The sequence below is a fragment of the Nansenia antarctica genome (assembly GCF_963989245.1).
Source record: "Nansenia antarctica genome assembly, chromosome: 10".
In the NCBI taxonomy this organism is placed as follows: domain Eukaryota; kingdom Metazoa; phylum Chordata; class Actinopteri; order Argentiniformes; family Microstomatidae; genus Nansenia; species Nansenia antarctica.
In genome coordinates, this window is record NC_137680.1 from 9,144,628 (window position 1) to 9,168,321 (window position 23,694).

The 23,694-nt window shown below is 44.2% G+C and overlaps 1 protein-coding gene across 1 annotated transcript in view; it reads left to right on the top strand.

Moving 5' to 3' along the window:
• Nucleotides 1–498, top strand: part of LOC308166379 (chromobox protein homolog 3-like) — a gene marked incomplete at its 3' end in the record, with an annotated part of 245,305 nt that extends 244,807 nt beyond the window's left edge. The window contains exon 3 of the mRNA XM_080540662.1: nt 286–498. Coding sequence (XP_080396788.1) covers nt 286–498 — 213 coding nt within the window. The remainder of the gene's footprint in view (nt 1–285) is intronic.
• Between the last annotated feature and the right edge of the window lie 23,196 nt (nt 499–23,694).

The window sequence follows — 23,694 nt, forward strand, 5'->3', positions numbered from 1 at the left end:
CTACAAGGTTATTTTCTTCTTTTGGTAAAAAGATGGTGGTCATGTTCCCTGCCGTGCAGATACGGTGTATGACAGGTATGGTTCCTCTGGATGCCCTGCAGGGCCAGCGCCTGAGGGCCCCCACACCCAGGGAATTTATGGTGTTGATAGAGGACATCTTTAAAATAATTGTTTCTCTTCATATATTGTGGTTTTAAGTGATGTATTGATGTCTGTATTCAACTGTATTTCTTATGTGAAAATATTTCTTATGCCAAAATAGCTAAAGTGGAGGAAGAGGAAGAGAGTGAAAAGCCACGGGGCTTTGCCAGGAACCTTGACCCAGAGAGGATCATCGGCGCAACAGACAGCAGTGGTGAACTGATGTTCTTGATGAAATGGAAGGGCTCAGACAAGGCTGATCTGGTTCCGGCCCGTGAGGCAAAGACTCGCTGTCCTCAGGTGGTCTTATCCTTCTATGAGGAGACCGGGCACTCCTATGAGGATGAGTCACAGTAAGTGGGTGGCAGAGTGGTTAAGATCACTGCCTCACAGTCTGGCCAGTCGAGTATTGCTATAACGGAGATTTTTAACCGTTTATTGACCCTTTCTTGCCGTCTTTTCAGCCGCGGGTTCGAATCCACCTGAGGACATTACTGTCAAAAATATTTTCTTTTTTAAAGTCTTAATCAATTAAATGTTTAATGTAACACAACATGTTTTGATGATTTATAATTCATTTCATTAAAGAAAACAGGACATCTTATGCTATTTATTGGTTTAACATTGCAATGTATTCTGCCCTGTTGAGTTCTCTAACCCTAAGCTCCATTGTTGATGTTAATGTAACCATTATACTGTTTTAAAACTTCGAATCCCGGTCTCGGAAGGTGCTGGGTTAGATTCCTGGTAATCACTGTGGGAGTTTGCATGTTCTCCCCGTGCCGTGTGGGTTTCCTCCGGGCACTCCGGTTTCCTCCCACATGAATGAAACATGCAGTATGAATGAGTAAGAATGCGAGTGAATGCGAGTGAGCATTCCCAGGGCTCCTTCGAAAATGAGACTCGTCTCAAAGGAATTCCCTGGTAAAATAAAGGTTCATTATGTGTTGTTTTGTAATAGTATAGATACTGTGGACAGGGGGCAACTGCAAAAGAGGCCTGGTTCTCAGTGTGTTTTCCCCTGTTTGAATGAAGGTTGAATGAAATGTTTCTAATCCTGTATATGTTCCTACTCTTACAGGAGAGAGTTCCAACCCAGGCTCACAGTGAGTCCAGCTCCACCATGTCAGGAAACCACAAACAACCACAGGCTCACAGAGGAGAACATACATACCCTGACCGTCAGTGTGGGAAGAGTTTAGCTTCACCTAACACCCTAAAGAAACATCAGAGGAAACACACAGGAGAGAAGTCACACAGCTCTAGGACTCCTAGAGGTTCGTGTTCAAATCACGTTGTCACACCATGTCCTACACGGGGTCAGTGAGCGCCTATTGGTAATGTCCACGTCAGAGAAGGGGGATGCAGAGACACTAACAGGTGTCATCATTGATGAGCTCAAGAAAGCTGGACTGAGCCCTGACAAAATCCTGAGCCAGGTTTACAATGGCGCGTCACTAATGATGACGAGATGAGACAACTTCAGAAACACCTGACATCTTCGCACATCTTCGGACAACTTCCACAATTTCCTTCTACAAGGTTATTTTCTTCTTTTGGTAAAAAGATGGTGTTCATGTTCCCTGCCGTGCAGATACGGTGTATGACAGGTATGGTTCCTCTGGATGCCCTGCAGGGCCAGCGCCTGAGGGCCCCCACACCCAGGGACCCTAGGGAGGTGATCCAGGAGCTGGTGGAGTACGTGGAGTCACCCAGCAACTTCTACATCCGCTTCAACAAGACCCAGGAGGCCCGCGCCTGGGAGAGCATGATGGTGGAGATGAGGTCTTGCTACACCTATCCAGAGGTGTCGGAGCGGTACTCCCTTCCCTCACCTTACGTGCGCCAGGGCCAGGTGTGCTGTGTGGCGCCCAGAGACATGTGGTTCTACCGGGTCGTCATCCACCGCCTCCTCAGCCTGACCCAGGTGGAGGTGTACTACGTGGACCTCGCCACTGTGGACACGACCAGCCTCAAGTTCAAGTCTTGTTACTCTGTGCTCCCGGCCCAAGCAGTCCTCTCATCACTCTCTGGAATCAAGCCTATGGGTGGCAGTTGGAGGTTGAACGCCACCACCTCCTTCCGGAAGCTGTGCTGTGAACGCCTCCTGTGGGCGGCTCTGCACAGCTATCAGGCAGACTTCCTGCAGGTCTTCCTGTGTGAGACGGACACGGAGGAGGACGTGTACATTCACAGTGTCCTGCAGAGCCAGGGCCACGGGCTCTCCTGTCCCTCTGCAGTCAACTCAGAGCTGTGTGAGCAGTTCAACCCTGTGACCCTGTACCTGGGCGAGGGTGTGTTTGATGAAGGGATAGAAGTAGACGTGGACCCAACCCCAGAGCCCTGCACCCAGACCCCTGCACCCAAACCCCTGACACACCCCAGATGAGGAGCTCCCCTTTCCCAATTCTAACAGTGGAGGAGAAGATCAAACTGACCGACAGGATGTACCTCCTGCAGGAGCAGCTGAAGATCATCAAGAAGGAGCTGGGTGAGTTGGATTTTGGAGACGTCTGACACCTGACACGAGACTAGTCCTCCATCTCGCTGTATGGAAGTTATACAGTTACAGCAGCTTGTCAATTCTTCCGGATTATCATGTTTACCTCCGAAAGTTTGACTGGATTTCTCCTCGCAGACCACCGTGGATAACGTTATGGTTCTCAGTGTGTTTTCCCCTGTTTGAATGAAGGTTGAATGAAATGTTTCTAATCCTGTATATGTTCCTACTCTTACAGGAGAGTTCCAACCCAGGCTCACAGTGAGTCCAGCTCCACCATGTCAGGAAACCACAAACAACCACAGGCTCACAGAGGAGAACATACATACCCTGACCGTCAGTGTGGGAAGAGTTTAGCTTCACCTAACACCCTAAAGAAACATCAGAGGAAACACACAGGAGAGAAGTCACACAGCTCTAGGACTCCTAGAGGTTCGTGTTCAAATCACGTTGTCACACCATGTCCTACACGGGGTCAGTGAGCGCCTATTGGTAATGTCCACGTCAGAGAAGGGGGATGCAGAGACACTAACAGGTGTCATCATTGATGAGCTCAAGAAAGCTGGACTGAGCCCTGACTGAGCCCTGACAAAATCCTGAGTCAGGTTTACAATGGCGCGTCACTAATGATGACGAGATGAGACAACTTCAGAAACACCTGACATCTTCGCACATCTTCGGTACATCTTCGGACAACTTCCACAATTTCCTTCTACAAGGTCATTTTCTTCTTTTGGTGAAAAGATGGTGGTCATGTTCCCTGCCGTGCAGATACGGTGTATGACAGGTATGGTTCCTCTGGATGCCCTGCAGGGCCAGCGCCTGAGGGCCCCCACACCCAGGGAATTTATGGTGTTGATAGAGGACATCTTTAAAATAATTGTTTCTCTTCATATATTGTGGTTTTAAGTGATGTATTGATGTCTGTATTCAACTGTATTTCTTATGTGAAAATATTTCTTATGCCAAAATAGCTAAAGTGGAGGAAGAGGAAGAGAGTGAAAAGCCACGGGGCTTTGCCAGGAACCTTGACCCAGAGAGGATCATCGGCGCAACAGACAGCAGTGGTGGACTGATGTGGTTCTTGATGAAATGGAAGGGCTCAGACGAGGCTGATCTGGTTCCGGCCCGTGAGGCAAAGACTCGCTGTCCTCAGGTGGTCTTATCCTTCTATGAGGAGACCGGGCACTCCTATGAGGATGAGTCACAGTAAGTGGCTGGTGGGTGGCACGGTGGCAGAGTGGTTAAGATCACTGCCTCACAGTCTGGCCAGTCGAGTATTGCTATAACGGAGATTTTTAACCGTTTATTGACCCTTTCTTGCCGTCTTTTCAGCCGCGGGTTCGAATCCACCTGAGGACATTACTGTCAAAAATATTTTCTTTTTAAAAGTCTTAATCAATTAAATGTTTAATGTAACACAACATGTTTTGATGATTTATAATTCATTTCATTAAAGAAAACAGGACATCTTATGCTATTTATTGGTTTAACATTGCAATGTATTCTGCCCTGTTGAGTTCTCTAACCCTAAGCTCCATTGTTGATGTTAATGTAACCATTATACTGTTTTAAAACTTCGAATCCCGGTCTCGGAAGGTGCTGGGTTAGATTCCTGGTAATCACTGTGGGAGTTTGCATGTTCTCCCCGTGCCGTGTGGGTTTCCTCCGGGCACTCCGGTTTCCTCCCACATGAATGAAACATGCAGTATGAATGAGTAAGAATGCGAGTGAATGCGAGTGAGCATTCCCAGGGCTCCTTCGAAAATGAGACTCGTCTCAAAGGAATTCCCTGGTAAAATAAAGGTTCATTATGTGTTGTTTTGTAATAGTATAGATACTGTGGACAGGGGGCAACTGCAAAAGAGGCCTGGTTCTCAGTGTGTTTTCCCCTGTTTGAATGAAGGTTGAATGAAATGTTTCTAATCCTGTATATGTTCCTACTCTTACAGGAGAGAGTTCCAACCCAGGCTCACAGTGAGTCCAGCTCCACCATGTCAGGAAACCACAAACAACCACAGGCTCACAGAGGAGAACATACATACCCTGACCGTCAGTGTGGGAAGAGTTTAGCTTCACCTAACACCCTAAAGAAACATCAGAGGAAACACACAGGAGAGAAGTCACACAGCTCTAGGACTCCTAGAGGTTCGTGTTCAAATCACGTTGTCACACCATGTCCTACACGGGGTCAGTGAGCGCCTATTGGTAATGTCCACGTCAGAGAAGGGGGATGCAGAGACACTAACAGGTGTCATCATTGATGAGCTCAAGAAAGCTGGACTGAGCCCTGACAAAATCCTGAGTCAGGTTTACAATGGTGCGTCACTAATGATGACGAGATGAGACAACTTCAGAAACACCTGACATCTTCGCACATCTTCGGACAACTTCCACAATTTCCTTCTACAAGGTTATTTTCTTCTTTTGGTAAAAAGATGGTGGTCATGTTCCCTGCCGTGCAGATACGGTGTATGACAGGTATGGTTCCTCTGGATGCCCTGCAGGGCCAGCGCCTGAGGGCCCCCACACCCAGGGACCCTAGGGAGGTGATCCAGGCGCTGGTGGAGTACGTGGAGTCACCCAGCAACTTCTACATCCGCTTCAACAAGACCCAGGAGGCCCACGCCTGGGAGAGCATGATGGTGGAGATGAGGTCTTGCTACACCTATCCAGAGGTGTCGGAGCGGTACTCCCTTCCCTCACCTTACGTGCGCCAGGGCCAGGTGTGCTGCGTGGCGCCCAGAGACATGTGGTTCTACCGGGTCGTCATCCACCGCCTCCTCAGCCTGACCCAGGTGGAGGTGTACTACGTGGACCTCGCCACTGTGGACACGACCAGCCTCAAGTTCAAGTCTTGTTACTCTGTGCTCCCGGCCCAAGCAGTCCCCTCATCACTCTCTGGAATCAAGCCTATGGGTGGCAGTTGGAGTTTGAACGCCACCACCTCCTTCCGGAAGCTGTGCTGTGAGCGCCTCCTGTGGGCGGCTCTGCACAGCTATCAGGCAGACTTCCTGCAGGTCTTCCTGTGTGAGACGGACACGGAGGAGGACGTGTACATTCACAGTGTCTTGCAGAGCCAGGGCCACGGGCTCTCCTGTCCCTCTGCAGTCAACTCAGAGCTGTGTGAGCAGTTCAACCCTGTGACCCTGTACCTGGGCGAGGGTGTGTTTGATGAAGGGATAGAAGTAGACGTGGACCCAACCCCAGAGCCCTGCACCCAGACCCCTGCACCCAAACCCCTGACACACCCCAGATGAGGAGCTCCCCTTTCCCAATTCTAACAGTGGAGGAGAAGATCAAACTGACCGACAGGATGTACCTCCTGCAGGAGCAGCTGAAGATCATCAAGAAGGAGCTGGGTGAGTTGGATTTTGGAGACGTCTGACACCTGACACGAGACTAGTCCTCCATCTCGCTGTATGGAAGTTATACAGTTACAGCAGCTTGTCAATTCTACCGGATTATCATGTTTACCTCCGAAAGTTTGACTGGATTTCTCCTCGCAGACCACCGTGGATAACGTTATGGTTCTCAGTGTGTTTTCCCCTGTTTGAATGAAGGTTGAATGAAATGTTTCTAATCCTGTATATGTTCCTACTCTTACAGGAGAGAGTTCCAACCCAGGCTCACAGTGAGTCCAGCTCCACCATGTCAGGAAACCACAAACAACCACAGGCTCACAGAGGAGAACATACATACCCTGACCGTCAGTGTGGGAAGAGTTTAGCTTCACCTAACACCCTAAAGAAACATCAGAGGAAACACACAGGAGAGAAGTCACACAGCTCTAGGACTCCTAGAGGTTCGTGTTCAAATCACGTTGTCACACCATGTCCTACACGGGGTCAGTGAGCGCCAGTGAAGGCTGGCCGATAGAGGGCGCTGGGGCGCCGCCCCCACCTTCACTTCCTAGTTGCGATTTGTAAAAAAATAAATAAACATTGTTTATTCACAAAATGCGGCTGATATTCTGTCGGCGCCTATCAGCATTCATTAAAAATCCTCAAATACAATAAACATTTTTATCTGTGTGTGTGTGTGTAAAACTCACTGTTAAAATACACGCGGGGCGCCGGTCAATGGATGTCTATGCCAGGACGAACACTTTTCGCTTACACGTGAGCTGTAGCAGCGCTCCAATTGGCTGTCTCTATTTCTTGGCCTGGGCGCAGAAATGTGCGTCCTTGCAGACAATGCATTGGTCCATCGAGCTTCCGAGTGATAGATTTGCTGTCCGCAGCTGGACCGCAGCTAGTTGTTTACAATGTAAGGATCATATCCGGATGGAGGGGGAGGGATCTCCGCCATAGCCAATTGATCACCCAGATGGAGGAAGGGGAGGCAACTCCCCATAGCCAATTGTAGACCTCATTACTGTTATGTGACTTTGGCGCCTCACTTTGAGAGTGAAACAATGGAGTCTGCTGGATGTTCTACTGGGAGAAGTGCTTCTGAATTAAAAGACAATTCGGTTGTCTCGCTTAAAGAAAACCCGTTTTCAAGGCGTTCAATTCAACAACAGAAACGGATTAAAGAGCTTGGACCGGAACGACCCGATTTGAAAATAAAACAACAAGCAAGAGATCGGGGACGAGTTTACAACAGGGCGTTCACTGGCACGGTTTATGAGAAACGGAGTTGGCTAACTGGATGTGGTGTAAGTAATGCCTTTTATTGCTTTCCGTGTTTGCTTTTTCAAAGTGCCGGCACCGAGGCGTTGTGGACAAAGACGGGGGTAAACGACCTCAAACATCTTTCAGATAAATGCAAAAGGCATCAAAGTAGCCGCAGCCATATTGAAAATAGCATGAGGCTAAGTTTTTTTGGTAGGCTTAGCATTGCTGAACAGCTCGACGAAGGCTACAGAATTGGCATTAGAAAGCACAACGAAGAGGTGAGAAAAAATCGACACATCCTATCTAGAATTATAGACTGTGTGAAATTTTGTGGAGCCTTTGAGTTGGCTTTGCGTGGACATGATGAGAGTGAGACCTCAGCTAATCCAGGAATATTCCGTGGGTTGGTGAATTTTGTGGCCACCCTTGATGGAGTGTTGAAAGAACACCTTGAGAATGCCACTGTATTCAAGTTTAAAATGTGTGTGTGTGTGTCTGTGTGTGTGCCTCCTCTCATCTCCTCTCCTCTCTTCTCCCCTCCTCTCCTCTATTTTTCTATAACAGATGCCACGCATGTGCAAGTGTCCACTGTGCTGCAATGAATACGTCAGCTTAAGACAGCACCTGATACTCACACACCTAGTCACAAATAAGGAAGAATTGGGCCTCCTGCTCAAGCTGGACAATGGCAGGTAAGTTAATGGGGAAATGCAATGACAGGCTTTTGGGCCTCACAAATCATTATATTGGTCTGGGCATTTTTTATCAATTTGAGTCATAAAAGAGCATTATCTGAATTATGTCAGTTATCTGCTCCCATAGAGCGGGTGAGCAAGTGTGAAGTGCACTTACCATGTGTTTTTGTCCTGATTTAAATAGCTTCGCCGTAAAACTGGACTGCCCGGTGTCTCAGTGCCCAAAGAAGAAGGTGGCACGCATAAAGCGCCATCTTGATAAGATACACCATTTATCTGTAAGTTGTTATACCCATTGAGCCTAAAAATGGGCTTATCACCCCACTACAGATACCCCACTCACTAAAACTACTCCACACTCACCAACTACCCAACTATGGCCACCAGCTATAACTGCCCAACATTCTCCAACAACCCCTCTATAAGTAGCCCACTCATTATAACCAACCCACCCACCAACATCCCAAACATGTCAATACCCTGTTCTTGTCAATGTGTAATGTAAAGTGTTACCGAAAAGGTTCTCAGCTCTTCTTATTTCTTCCCAAGTCTGACACAATCGAGCTCGTTACCAAGCAGGCTAAGGACCGGTATATTTTGAAGGAGCTGGCCATCCTGAGGACAACAAAACCAACCCTGCCAATGGTCAGTCACCTTGACCGAATCGATGAGGAGGCAGTGGTTGAGGCGGCCCGGAGGTCATCCGAGAGGTACCCAGGTGACCCGGCGGCAGAGCGTGAGTAGGGGCTGGATGAGGAAGGGCCAGAGGGTGAAGCAGGAGGGGCAGAGAGGGAGATCGAGGGGCCGGATGGTGCTCTCCTCGAGACGCAAGCAGGCCCCCTCAACCCCCGCGGCCCCTCAAACCCGAGACCCGAGACCCTCGCCCGGACCCTCAACACCCGGATTCTCAACACCCATTAGAGGATGCCCATTTTGCCCACATTGCAGGCCACCCTCAAGCCCCATTCCTGTTGGATGCAAACAGCAGTGCCCACAGTACAGGCAAATTTGGGTGGAGAACCAGGTTCTGAAGAGGAGCCTGGAGGTTCTTCAGACAAAACTCGACTCCTATAGGCCAACACCGGACGAACGGATGCGCAAAAAAAAAATTTCAAGGTCCCCCAAAACGAAAAAAGCCGGCGTTCCTGAATACAGTAAGTGTAATTATAATGCCATTATTAGTGTGGTTGCTGAAGGTTGTGGTTGTTGTTTTTTTATTTATTTTTATTTATTTATAGACTTAAATTCTAGTTTAGGTTATTCTGCATTTTCATTACTCTGACTGACTTTTCTGTCTTCTTCAGTGAACATTCTAAAGGAATATCACAGCCATGTGACAGGGCTAAATCCTACAAGGAAGAAGAGTGAAAATGCTTCGCAAACGAAGTCCCGCATAAATTCGTTTATGGTGCACATGGCTGAAGGGGGGATCCCGCCCGCAACAATGCTTCACCTCAATGACCCAAAACTGGCTCGGGAGTGAGTAAACATAAGAGAAAAACATGTTTGCCATTTGTATGGGCTGTTACCTGCATTTGTTTCCTCCCACAGTTCAAAGACATGCATGCTAGGTGGATTGGACTTATATATGCCCATATGTGTGTGTCCCTGCTAACCTAAAAATAATAAATAAATAATATGTATTTGTCTTAGATGGGTTGGCGTGCTCAGGTCGAAGGAGTTAGCTGTCACTACAATCCGACAGTACGTGATGGACGTCATGACGTTCATCAAGTATTTGAAGGATATGAGGCCAGACGGTTTAAGGGTCTCCCTAGTCCCTCAACCGGGTCTTGCAAGAACTAAAATGTCGGATGAAGGACCTCAGCAGGGATGTTGTGGCGAGGCGCCAGAAGGTTCGCCAAGAAAAATCAGAAAACCTCATCAGTGTCGCCGCTCACTGGAGCCTAATAAAGAAGGCCCCAGGCCAGATTGCAGATGTTCTAAGTGAGTAGCTAGATGTTTTCCATTTATACAGCAATCAGAGTTAAGTGTCTTGCTCAAGGGTACCTTTTTCAAAATAAATATTTAGTATTATTCACAGGCATCTTGGATGGTCCTTCAGACCTTTAATGGGCCTTCATATGTTAAATTCATAAATTGCTTTACAGTCTGGTGCTGGACAAAGGGGTAGGGTGGAGACAAATGATTTATTGTTTTTGTGCTTTCTGCAGAGAAAATGAAAGGGCAACGAGGAGATAACAGCCTCAAAGAACGCTTCTTCGGCCTGCTGGGTGGGTACCTCATCGCCTTAACTGGCCATAGGACAGGGGTACTGATCAACATGACAGTGGCGGAGGTGGAGAACCGGGAGGTGGACACAGATGGCCGCTCGGTCATAAGAGTGAGTATACATTTTGTATTAATTTTATATTGCGTCCACCTTATGTAATATACAATAGACACACATCCACTTTTATGTTACTAGTCCCTGGCGTTTTATAGGCATTGAAATGACTCTTCTTACGTGCATATAGGTCTCAGTTGAAAAAGAGATTCCGATCTCAATGTGATCACCTATTTAAATAAAGGACAACACACAGAAAGGGCATGGCCAGGGTGAGAATCAAACCAGGGTGTGAATCGGGTCATTTTCGCTGTGAGGGCACAGTGCTCCACCTCTTCACAATGCTCTCCTTCTCTCTCTGACTACCAGCACTGATAGCTTGTAGTGTGCATATAGTGAGCCCACAATGTTTATTGATAGGGACTAATACCTTAAAAGTTATATGGTTATGTTATATTACACATGTTGGATGCTATATGAGTGCTATATGAGTGAATGGGTATGGCTTAAAGCCTGTTGGTATGGCATAAAACACATGATTCCATTCCATTCTATTGCTCCATATTGCATAGGAGCTCTAGGGCCATATAGTGGTTGGTCATTGAAAGCACACCTTTTCCAACATAATGTCCAACAGCTTAGCTTTCAGCCTGTCTGGTGGACGGCATGCATTTCTATGCCTGTGTATTGACATTGTCTGTGTTTGTAATATATAAAAGCATCCGTAACTACTACTATTAACTACCGGTAAGTAATGGTAATTGCTGGTAATTTCCTAGTAGTAACTAATTGGTAGCTCGTGGTAGCTCTTTAGTCTAACCCAAATGTATTATTTAATAGGTATTGGAACACAAGACAAAAAGGAAGTTTGGTGGTGCCGCCATGCCAGTCAAAGAGGAAGAAATAGGCTGGATGAAGGCATACCTTGTTGAACGCCGGAAAATGAATATTCAATCAAAATATTTCTTCCACAACAATGCCGGCGGCCCGTGCACGAGGCTGCCGCAATACTTTCGGCAGGAGTGGGCCAGGATGGGCCTACCAGGCAAGCCCACCTTTAGCCAGCTCAGGGCATCAATGGCAACAAATGTAAGCAAACATTTCTAGTTTTTATTTAAATATTTTGGAATGTGGTTAATTAATTGATGAACTTGTTGGGTGGCAGTGACTCAGGAGGTAGAGTCCTCGCCCAGCAACCAGAAATGCAGTAAATGCAGTCCATTTACCATTGTATCTTTGTCGCAGGCCCGGCGTACTTATGGGAAAGAGGAAACTAATAAAATTTGTACGCTTATGTGCCATGACGCGGACACTAGTGAGAGATTTTACCAGGCCTATGACACGGCAGAAGAAATCCATAAAAGGAGGAACATGTGCGAGAATGCGGTGGAAAAGCAGAGCCAAAGGAAGGGGAAGTTCCGTCGGTTTAGGGTTCAAGATTCTTCCGATTCTGAAGAAGAGGAGGAGGAAGAGGGGGAAAGAGAGGATTCGGAAGAACAGGAAGAGGATGATGAGGACGAAGAGAGGGAGGAAACAAACCAGGATGTGAGCATTATATTTTTGCAAGTATTGTAGCACTGTTTTGTTCAGTTAAATCCATACAATAGATAGACCTACAATGAGTTTCATTGCTACCCAATCATGGACAAATTTATTTAAGTTCAAGTAAGTGATATCCTGAATGCTAAATAAACAGAACACCTTTTTGTAATCCACAGTCAGACCCTCCAGGTGTTTCCGGTGTTATGTCAACTGTGGGGAAGGGGAAGTTCCGTCGGTTTAGGGTTCAAGATTCTTCCGATTCTGAAGAAGAGGAGGAGGAAGAGGGGGAAAGAGAGGATTCGGAAGAACAGGAAGAGGATGATGAGGACGAAGAGAGGGAGGAAACAAACCAGGATGTGAGCATTATATTTTTGCAAGTATTGTAGCACTGTTTTGTTCAGTTAAATCCATACAATAGATAGACCTACAATGAGTTTCATTGCTACCCAATCATGGACAAATTTATTTAAGTTCAAGTAAGTGATATCCTGAATGCTAAATAAACAGAACACCTTTTTGTAATCCACAGTCAGACCCTCCAGGTGTTTCCGGTGTTATGTCAACTGTGGGGAAGGGGAAGGGGAAGTTCCGTCGGTTTAGGGTTCAAGATTCTTCCGATTCTGAAGAGGAGGAGGAAGAGGGGGAAAGAGAGGATTCGGAAGAACAGGAAGAGGATGATGAGGACGAAGAGAGGGAGGAAACAAACCAGGATGTGAGCATTATATTTTTGCAAGTATTGTAGCACTGTTTTGTTCAGTTAAATCCATACAATAGATAGACCTACAATGAGTTTCATTGCTACCCAATCATGGACAAATTTATTTAAGTTCAAGTAAGTGATATCCTGAATGCTAAATAAACAGAACACCTTTTTGTAATCCACAGTCAGACCCTCCAGGTGTTTCCGGTGTTATGTCAACTGTGGGGAAGGGGAAGGGGAAGTTCCGTCGGTTTAGGGTTCAAGATTCTTCCGATTCTGAAGAGGAGGAGGAAGAGGGGGAAAGAGAGGATTCGGAAGAACAGGAAGAGGATGATGAGGACGAAGAGAGGGAGGAAACAAACCAGGATGTGAGCATTATATTTTTGCAAGTATTGTAGCACTGTTTTCTTCAGTTAAATGCATACAATAGATAGACCTACAATGAGTTTCATTGCTACCCAATCATGGACAAATTTATTTAAGTTCAAGTAAGTGATATCCTGAATGCTAAATAAACAGAACACCTTTTTGTAATCCACAGTCAGACCCTCGAGGTGTTTCCGGTGTTGTTATGACAACTGTTCCTCCCGTAAGTATTATGTGGCTACAACCTGATGAAATCAGTGGTAATCACAATTAATATGATTATTAAACGGTTATGACAACTACACAGCTGAAAGCATCATTTGTGTCCATTGTCAATGGAATTATTCCAAAGACACTCATCAAATCTTTATGCCCTTATTTTCTTTTTTTCAGATTGAGGACCTTTCACCAAGGGTATTCCTAACCCCCCTTATGAGCAGTGTTGCCGTACACAAGCGAAAACGTGATTTTGTGAAATGGAAGGAGGACGAGGGGGAAAGAGAGGATCATCAAGAGTCTCCAGGTGTTTCCGGTGTTGTTATGACAACTGTTCCTCCCGTAAGTATTATGTGGCTACAACCTGATGAAATCAGTGGTAATCACCATTAATATGATTATTAAACGGTTATGACAACTACACAGCTGAAAGCATAATTTGTGTCCATTGTCAATGGAATTATTCCAAAGACACTCATCAAATCTTTATGCCCTTATTTTCTTTTCTTTTTTCTTTTCAGATTGAGGTCCTTTCACCAACCCTAACCCCCCCAATTATGAGCAGTGTTGCCGTACACAAGCGAAAACGTGATTTTGTGAAATGGAAGGAGGACGAGGGGGAAAGAGAGGATCATCAAGAGTCTCCAGGTGTTTCCGGTGTTGTTATGACAACTGTTCCTGCCGTAAGTATTATGTGGCTACAACCTGATGAAATCAGTGGTAATCACCATTAATATGATTATTATACGGTTATGACAACTACACAGCTGAAAGCATCATTTGTGTCCATTGTCAATGGAATTATTCCAAAGACACTCATCAAATCTTTATGCCCTTATTTTCTTTTTTTTTTCTTTTCAGATTGAGGTCCTTTCACCAACCCTAACCCCCCCAATTATGAGCAGTGTTGCCGTACACAAGCGAAAACGTGATTTTGTGAAATGGAAGGAGGACGAGGGGGAAAGAGAGGATCATCAAGAGTCTCCAGGTGTTTCCGGTGTTGTTATGACAACTGTTCCTCCCGTAAGTATTATGTGGCTACAACCTGATGAAATCAGTGGTAATCACCATTAATATGATTATTAAACGGTTATGACAACTACACAGCTGAAAGCATCATTTGTGTCCATTGTCAATGGAATTATTCCAAAGACACTCATCAAATCTTTATGCCCTTATTTTCTTTTTTTTCTTTTTTTTTTCAGATTGAGGACCTTTCAACCCCCCCAATTCCGAAAAGGGTTGCCGTAAACGAGATTTACAAGCGGCGAAAACTTGATTTTGTGTAAAGCATCATTTGTAAAAATGGCAAAAAAAAAAAAAATTTGGGGGCCATTTGAGTCAGCTTTCCCGTCGCGGCACCTGTCAGTACCTGTAACCAGGGAAGCTAATTAGGGAATATTGCACTACGGTCATATATTTAGGTGCATTTTGATAGACTACTGTTATAATGTGTACACCTGCATTCGCCCTGCTCAGGAGTTGTTTGATTATTGTCATTTTGCAGTTATTTCATTAAAGAAGCAAATGAACAAATGGAATATCGTTCTTATTTACTAATGACTCATTATTTATTTATTTATAATATATGCTTCTTACATTTTCAGTATATATACAATGAGTTTCATTGCTACCCAATCATGGACAAATGTAATTAGGTTCAAGTAAGTGACATCCTGAATGCTAAATAAACAGAACACCTTTTTGTAATCCACAGTCAGACCCTGAGTCTCCAGGTGTTTTCAGGTGTTAAAGTACTATAAAGTAGTTGTAGCTAGCTGTGTTACTGTGTTAGTTGTAGCTAGCTGTGTTACTGTCAAAGGAATTATTCCAAAGACACTCATCAAATCTTTATGCCCTTAATTATTATATATTTTTAAATTCAGACAGAGGACCACATATAAAAAGATTTGGACAGTCCTTTGTTCCAGCTGCACCCCGACTCTAAAACCAGGCCCTGCAGGGTGGGGGAGACCTGGAGCTGAGAGGCCGTTAAGACTGCTACTTGGACTACATGCACTTGAGCACTTTATCTTGCACTTATTGAGCCTGCATTGTTTTATCTATTTATCTGTTTTATCTATTTATTTATTGAATGTTTTCTGTCTGCCCTAACTAAGCTGTTTGACAACAAAATTTCCCCATTGGGGACAATAAAGGTTTTCATTCATTGAGGTTCTCGTCGCAGGTTCATTCAGGTTTTCATTCATTCATTCATTCATTCATTCACATCTACTCATCCCCAACGCAAATTAAGAAGAGGCCGAGGCAGGAGGCCATGATCGTACTACAGAAGATGTATGTATGTTATATTATATTAGACTGTGGAGGGTAGTATGAACTCCCAGTACCAGGGTCTGCCTCTCTCTCTCTCACACACACACCAGTACCTGTGGCAGTGTGCCAACAAATAATGGGTTAAGATTTAAAAAAAAGTGGAATCCCATAAAATAGTTTGTCTTTTCCTTTGTCAGGACTGAGTAGACAATTAAAAGATGTCTGTCTTCAGTGTGCACACACAAAAACACCAACAGATTCTTACCCAAGTCTTATTTACGCCATACTTACTACACAATGTTTGTAGTGTGACCCCGTTAGTGATTAGCGATGTTAGCATAGCAATCTCTATCTATAGAGAGGGTTCTGTCCCTCTCTATAGATAGTGTACATATAGATAGTGTACATATAGGTAGTGTACATATAGACAGTGTACATATAGATAGTGTACATATAGATAGTGTACATATACATATAGATAGTGTACATATAGATAGTGTTCATATAGATAGTGTACATATAGATAGTGTACATATAGATAGTGTTCATATAGATAGTGTACATAAATGTAGTGTTCATATAGATAGTGTACATAAATATAGTGTACATATAGGTAGTGTACATATAGATAGTGTACATATAGATAGTGTACATATAGATAGTGTACATATATGTAGTGTACATATAGATACTGTACAAGGGACTTCCGCATTAGCGATGTTAGCATAGCAATCTCGTTGTGTTTTAACTTCAGTTTAACATGACTTCCCCTGGTCGTAGCGGGCTGGCTGACGGCTTAAAATGACCATTATGACCTTATGAACCTACTCAGCAACATCTTGTGTTTCTACTCCCGTCATAGCCAATGGTATATGTCCGGTAGTGTGACTCTTAGTGTGATTAGCGGTGTTAGATTAGCAATCTCGTTGTGTTTTAACTTCAGTTTAACATGACTTCCCCTGGTCGTAGCGGGCTGGCTGACGGCTTAAAATGACCATTATGACCTAATGAACCTACTGAGCAACATCTTGTGTTTCTACTCCCGTCATAGCCAATGGTATATGTCCGGTAGTGTGACTCTTAGTGTGATTATAACATTGGCGACCTCCGGAACTTTAGGCTCACTTTTGGGACACTTCCTATGTAGCCAGGGGAACAGAAAAAAACACACGCCATCACTGGGATGCCAGCTTTCAGCCAAAAGTGATTTCAAGTCTCTAGCCCAATGTATCAATAAACAGCACTCAATTTAGTCACTCACTACCCCACTCCACTCAGCCGTTTAACATTGGCGACCTACTGAACTTTAGGCTCACTTTTGGGACACTTCCTATGTAGCCAGGGGAACAGAAAAAAACACACGCCATCACTGGGATGCCAGCTTTCAGCCAAAAGTGATTTCAAGTCTCTAGCCCAATGTATCAATAAACAGCACTCAATTTAGTCACTCACTACCCATATCCACTCAGCCGTTTAACATTGGCGACCTACTGAACTTTAGGCTCACTTTTGGGACACTTCCTATATAGCCAGGGGAACAGAAAAAAACACACGCCATCACTGGGATGCCAGCTTTCAGCCAAAAGTGATTTCAAGTCTCTAGCCCAATGTATCAATAAACAGCACTCAATTTAGTCACTCACTACCCCTATCCACTCAGCCGTTTAACATTGGCGACCTACTGAACTTTAGGCTCACTTTTGGGAAACTTCCTATGTAGCCAGGGGAACAGAAAAAAACACACGCCATCACTGGGATGCCAGCTTTCAGCCAAAAGTGATTTCAAGTCTCTAGCCCAATGTATCAATAAACAGCACTCAATTTAGTCACTCACTAATCCTCTCCACTCAGCCGTTTAACATTGGCGACCTACTGAACTTTAGGCTCACTTTTGGGACACTTCCTATGTAGCCAGGGGAACAGAAAAAAACACACACCATCACTGGGATGCCAGCTTTCATCCAAAAGTGATTTCAAGTCTCTAGCCCAATGTATCACCAAACAGCGCTCAATTTAGTCACTCACTATTCGCCTACCCCTCCCCACTCAGCCATTTAACATTGGCGACCTCCTGAACTTTAGGCTCACTTTTGGGACACTTCCTATGTAGCCAGGGGAACAGAAAAAGACACACACCATCAGTGGGATGCCAGCTTTCAGACAAAATTGTTTTCAAGTCTCTAGTCCATTGTATGGCCCCCTGTGGCCAGAATTCATAACTCCCCTCCTGAGTGAGCTAGAGGTCTGGTTTTCACAAATGTCGAACATCTTCGGTCGCGCCTAGCAGAAAAAACTCGACAGAGTACGGGTGCCAAGCCCCTTACGAATGACCTCGTCGAAAACGGTGCGTCTCTGCGCCTCGGAACGGCCGCGCTGACCGAAAAGCATTTAAAAATTACTCAAATTCAGGCTTCTCGGCCTAGGCACTTCAGGTCAAAGTACCGCTGTGTCGCAACCGTACGAGCCACAGACGCCGTTCTAATATTTCCTGAATCGGCTCGGGCCCGCCGAACACATATCCGAGCCCCGACTCGGTTGCGGCCCCCCCTGTGGCCAGAATTCATAACTCCCCTCCTGAGTGAGCTAGAGGTCTGGTTTTCACATATGTGGAACATCTTGGTGAGACAAGTGTTTACCCAACGTTTCGGCTTGATCGGCCATTCGTAAGTGCAGAGAATTCATAACACCCCTCCTAGCTGTGAGCTAGAGGTCTGGTTTTCACATATGTCGATGTGGGATGTCCCATAATGCACTTTGGCAAAGCTTTTAGTTTAGGGTGGTTAGGGACTTATACCATAGTAATGGACTTGATACCCTGATGTGGGATGTCCCAGAAAGTGAAAGTGAATTTTTTTTTTGTTTAGGGTGGTTAGGGACTTATACCATAGTATTGGACTTGATACCCTGATGTGGGATGTCCCAGAAAGTGAAAGTGATTTTTTTTTTAGTTTAGGGTGGTTAGGGACTTATACCATAGTATTGGACTTGATACCCTGATGTGGGATGTCCCAGAAAGTGAAAGTGAAATTTTTTTTAACATGTAATTTGTGTCAAGTCAACCCCCCAAAACTCAGTAGGTTTTTGTTAGGCTGAAAGTTATTGTCGGCTTTTTCCATAAAAATACAAAAGGTACAATTTGTATGGTTGTCTGTATCAAAATCTTCTCAAGGGAAACGACTTGGCTCTTCAGATCACTGAGGGTAGCCTCCCATTTAAACTGTCGAGGGATACATTTAAATATTTAGGTGTGAATATCTGCCGAGGATTGTCAAATCTTTACAAGAACAACTTCCCGCCCCTGATTGAAAGGCTAAAGTCAGACCTGGAAAGGTGGAATAGGTTGCATTTAACAACTGCTGGAAGGGTCAATTGCATAAAAATGAATGTGCTTCCCCGCTTTTTGTACCTTTTCCAATGTCTGCCGGTCTTCTTACCTAAATCCTTTTTTTGTGCAATCAACAAATTGATCTCCTCCTTTATATGGCAAGGCAAGACTCCCAGGATCAAGAGAGAGTTCCTACAGAGACCTAGATCAGAAGGTGGATTGGCGTTGCCTCACATGCAAAACTACTACTGGGCGGCCAATATCCACAAAATGATCCTCTGGTTTAGAGAACCAACACTGAGTTGGTGTGAGCTTGAAGCAAAATCCTGCCCGTCTACCTCTCTTTTGGCATTGCTTTCATCTCGGTTGCCCACTCGACCTTCTCAATCAATCTCAATCAATCTCAATCAAATTCGACCAATCCAATTGTCGTCGCAACTTTAAGAATATGGTGCCAATTCAGACTTACTTATGGATGCCGAGAGCCATCTATTCACAGCCCCATTTGCAGGAACCATCTCTTCCAGCCTCCCTATACTGATATAGCATTTTCTATGTGGCAGGGGTCAGGGCTTGTCAGACTAAAAGACCTGTATATTAACAATGTCTTTTGTAGCTTCAGTCAATTGTGTGACAAGTTTAGTCTCCTCAAAACACAACTATTCCGGTACTTCCAGGTACGTAACTGGGCCAGAGTGAACAACCCCTCTTTCCCAGATAAACCCCCTGATTCAATAGTTTATTTAATATTAGACATCCCTCCATCAGGAAAAGGTCTCGTTTCCAAAATATACGCCTCGATTTTCTCTCTCACAGGAACCTCTCTGAATAAGATTAAACTAGGTTGGGAAGATGAACTTGGTCAGGGTATAGATGATGGTGTATGGGATCATGCACTAGCTCGGGTGAATGACAGCACATCCTGTGCCAGGCTCAGTTTGATACAATTTAAGGTTGTCCATCGTATTTATTATACCAACTCTAGATTATCTAAAATATACCCTGTAATAGATGTCATACCTCCAGCAAATATGACACATATGTTTTGGTCTTGCCCTCACCTACAAAATTATTGGACAAATATTTTCAAACACCTTGCTGAGGCCTTGGATGTAGTGCTAACACTGTGTGCAGAAATGGCAATTTTTGGGGTTTTACCAGACCGTCAGATGACTGATAGGAGGAACATTTCTGACAGCATTGCCTTCGCATCATTATTGGCACGAAGGAGAATATTGTTAGATTGGAAATCTTCATACGCCCTCAAAACGTCTCTGTGGCTCAAGGACCTCATGATGTTTCTGCACCTGGAGAAAATTAAATATGACCTGAGGGGTTCACCAGGAAAATTTGAATCTGTATGGGGCCCTATCACTAATTACATGTCTAAACTAAAGACACTACAGGACAATTAAACTTATTCTAATGCCTAATTCAGAGATGACACTGACCACTCTGCAAACTACCTACAGGGTTATATCTAACTTTCTGTAAGACTGGATGATGTCTCCACTGCATTGTTTTTGTAGTATGTTATTTCTTGTTTATTTTTTTAATTTTTAAATTTCTTTTATGACAAGTGATGATGAATAATTTACCTTGTGTTGATGCTTGTTGTCAGTACAAATGTAGTAGAATGTGTGTATAGGACCGGGGTGGGGGGGAGAAAAAGGGGGGGAAATGTGGACCTTGAATGTACGTACATTGACTTCCGAATGTCTATTGTTCAATAAAAATATATATAAAATAAAAAAAAGTACATGTGGGAAAACTAGGGTTGGGGTTAGACATGCCAGCATGTACCAAGTCGATGGAGCACCTGGCCCTAGTTTTTCCACATGTACCGTAACATATATATATATATAGTGTCCCAGTTAACCCGCCTCTATTTTTGCTATGTACATTTTTTTTATTGAGCCCATGATTGTGTAATCCTGATGACCCTGATCATCAACACCTGTGTCGGCCTGTGGCCCTATAATAATAGCATGTCTGTCAGTTGCCCGGTGACACTGATGATGGTCACCTGACCCAAATGTTTGTCCAGCACTTAAAACAATAGAAAACAATATTTTTCTAATCTCTCTCTAAGGAGTTTTCCTTAAAGTTAATGCAGTGTGCGAGTTCTTCTACACTTACTGTCTCGTCTCTTCATAGCATAACACTCATGTCCAAATCCTCATTCCGTTTGAGTGCAGAGTCTGCTTTTTTCACCCTGTTGCATATGCTTAAATATATTACTTTTGAATTGATGTCGTTTTTTGATGTTTTTTTTTCAATTCCACCCCTCGGTTGACACAGCCCTTTCTCGTTCATTATACCACCCACTGGGTTTCCTATACCTTTTAATTGTGCTGTGATGTCTGGCATAGTTCCTGGAGGTAGACATTCTCAGAGCCTGCATAGATAACAAGCCAAAAAATGACATTTTTGCAAAAGAGTATGATTGTAAATTCTTTGTTCATTTGAAACTCTTGTTAATTAACCATGGGAGATCGGGCCTTCTGCTCAGCTGCTCCCAGGCTGTGGAATGCTCTCCCTGACCACCTAAGGGCACCACAGTCTGTGGATGCTTTTAAACGAGGCCTTAAAACCCACCTTTTTAATAGAGACTTTTTTTTGCCTTTTAATTGAAAATGTTTATTGTTTTATCTTCTTGTTTTTAATTGTAGCACTTTGAGATTTTTAATGTAAAGTGCTTTTATAAATAACATTTATTATTATTATTATTATTAATTCTTTATCCATGTTGTCTTTGCTTTTTTCTTGGTTAATTTGTTGTACAGCATGTTAAGCTGACACCAAGCATTTAAATAAAGTTTGTATTTGCAAATGTAAAAAAATAAAAAAATAAAAAAAAGCAGGGACCGCTCTGCCTGTCTGGTGAGTGGAAAGACCGGACACCAGGCTCCCCCACCTCTGCAACCTCTGGCCTGGCCCTCTCAGCCCTGGGAGCACCTGCAGCTAGACATCTGTGGGGAGATCCATGGAGTTCCTCACCACCAACGCTTTTTGGTGGTCGTTTATGACCTGCATTCCAAGTGGCCAGAGCTTACCACTACGGGCTCGGTGACCTCTCAGGTCATTGTGGACTTCCTGGACTCTCTCGCTGGGGGCTGCCAAAGACTATTACAACTGACAACGGCCCCCAACTGATCTCTGCAGAGTTCACCTCCTACCTGGAGAGTAAGGGCATCCGCCACATCCGTACAGCCTATTACCACCCCCAGGCCAACGGGGGGGTGGAACGCTTCAATCAGTCATTGAAAAGTGGACTTAGAGCGCATCTGGCCCAAGGGTGTTCATTCAAACAGGCCATTCGCCACACTCTGCTCCATTATAGAGCCACGCAACACTATATCATCATCAAGCAAGGCCACTGAGAGGGGATGGATGACAGACCCAGCCTGAAAGTGTTTTAAAGTGTTGTGTTTTAAAGTGTTTTATCTTAAAGTGTTTTAAAGAAGGACCACAATGGAAATAAGCAGTTCAGCTTTGTTCTGCTGTCCTTGATAGTTTTAGAACTGAGATGATATATGTTTGAAGCTGCTTCAGATGCATTGTTATTTTTAATCAACCAGTGTGTGTAGTGTGTACCAGTGTGTAGTGTGTAGTGTACCAGTGTGTAGTGTGTACCAGTGTCTGTTGTTTTGACTTTCAGTGTGATTGTTAATGTTGTGTTTGGCCTTCAGTTTACTTGCATTACTTACATTGTTCGTCTGTTAACTGACTAGTAACTAATTTACTTTACATTGCTTAATAGGACATATTCACTCTCCTTTTTATAGAGTCGTTTTTAGTTAAAGAGTTTAGAAACCTGAATGAGACAATAAATGGTGTTTTATTTATAAAAAAAATAAAAATAAAAATAAATCTGAGGGTGCTACAACCAACCCGGTCCGTGTAATAACATCTTCTCACTGTCTCTCTTTATTCTCAATGTCTCTCTCTTGATAGGGCAGTTCCTCAGGCTTGAAGTGGCAAATCTGTAGCCTGTCCTCACATTCCATATCACTGATACAACTCAGCCCCTCCATCGTTAACCTTGGGTACCATCCTCCACTTCAGGCAGCTGGGTGACTCACACTGCACCCGCCCCCATTTTAATTCTGCAGACCAATCACAATACTAAGATATACATACATAATAACCAATCACACATGCCTCCGCCCCCATTTGAATTCTGTCGACCAATCACATTAAGACAGTATATGGGAGTCTCCACGCGCCAAACAATTGAAGCATTCGAAGAAGAAATTGAAACAGATCGACTGTCTCGGATTGAAACTACGGGAGGTTTGAAAGCCTTACAGCACAAATTACGGGTAATCAATTTATTCACAATTTAGGTAACGTTTGCTGATCAATGTCTTAATGTCTCTCTGTCTGAATTTCAACTGTTGAACTAAAACCTGTAAAGCCTATGTTTGCATGAAGCCTAACCATTCTTTGCTTAAAAAATGTTCACACCTGCCTAGGCCCTAAGTGATTTGTGAGACAGACAGAGAGGTGTGAGACAGACAGAGAGGTGTGAGACAGACAGAGAGGTGTGAGTGTGTGTGTGCCTGACTGTGTCTGTCTGTCTGTCTGCTTCTCTGTCTGTCTGCTTCTGTCTGTCTGTCTGTCTGCCTGTCTGTCTACCTGCCTGTCTACAACCCTAGCAGTTCATATATTGAAATGTGAACTACAACCACATATTTCAGGCTAATGATAGATGTCACATATGACACATTTAAATAGATCCATCATCCTCTCAGGGCAAAAAAAGAGAAGAAAACATAGTATCACTGATACAACTCAGCCCCTCCATCGTTAACCTTGGGTACCATCCTCCACTTCAGGCAGCTGGGTGACTCACACTGCACCCATGTCTTGTCCATGTAGTAGGATAACTCATTCTCATTGCCATTCAGGTCAGGGAGATTCATATTTATATACAGAATTGTGTTTATCTTCTGAACTGGGTTATCGACGAAGCTTTTGAGAAAACTCACGGCACATTTACTAAAGAATAAGCAATACAGGG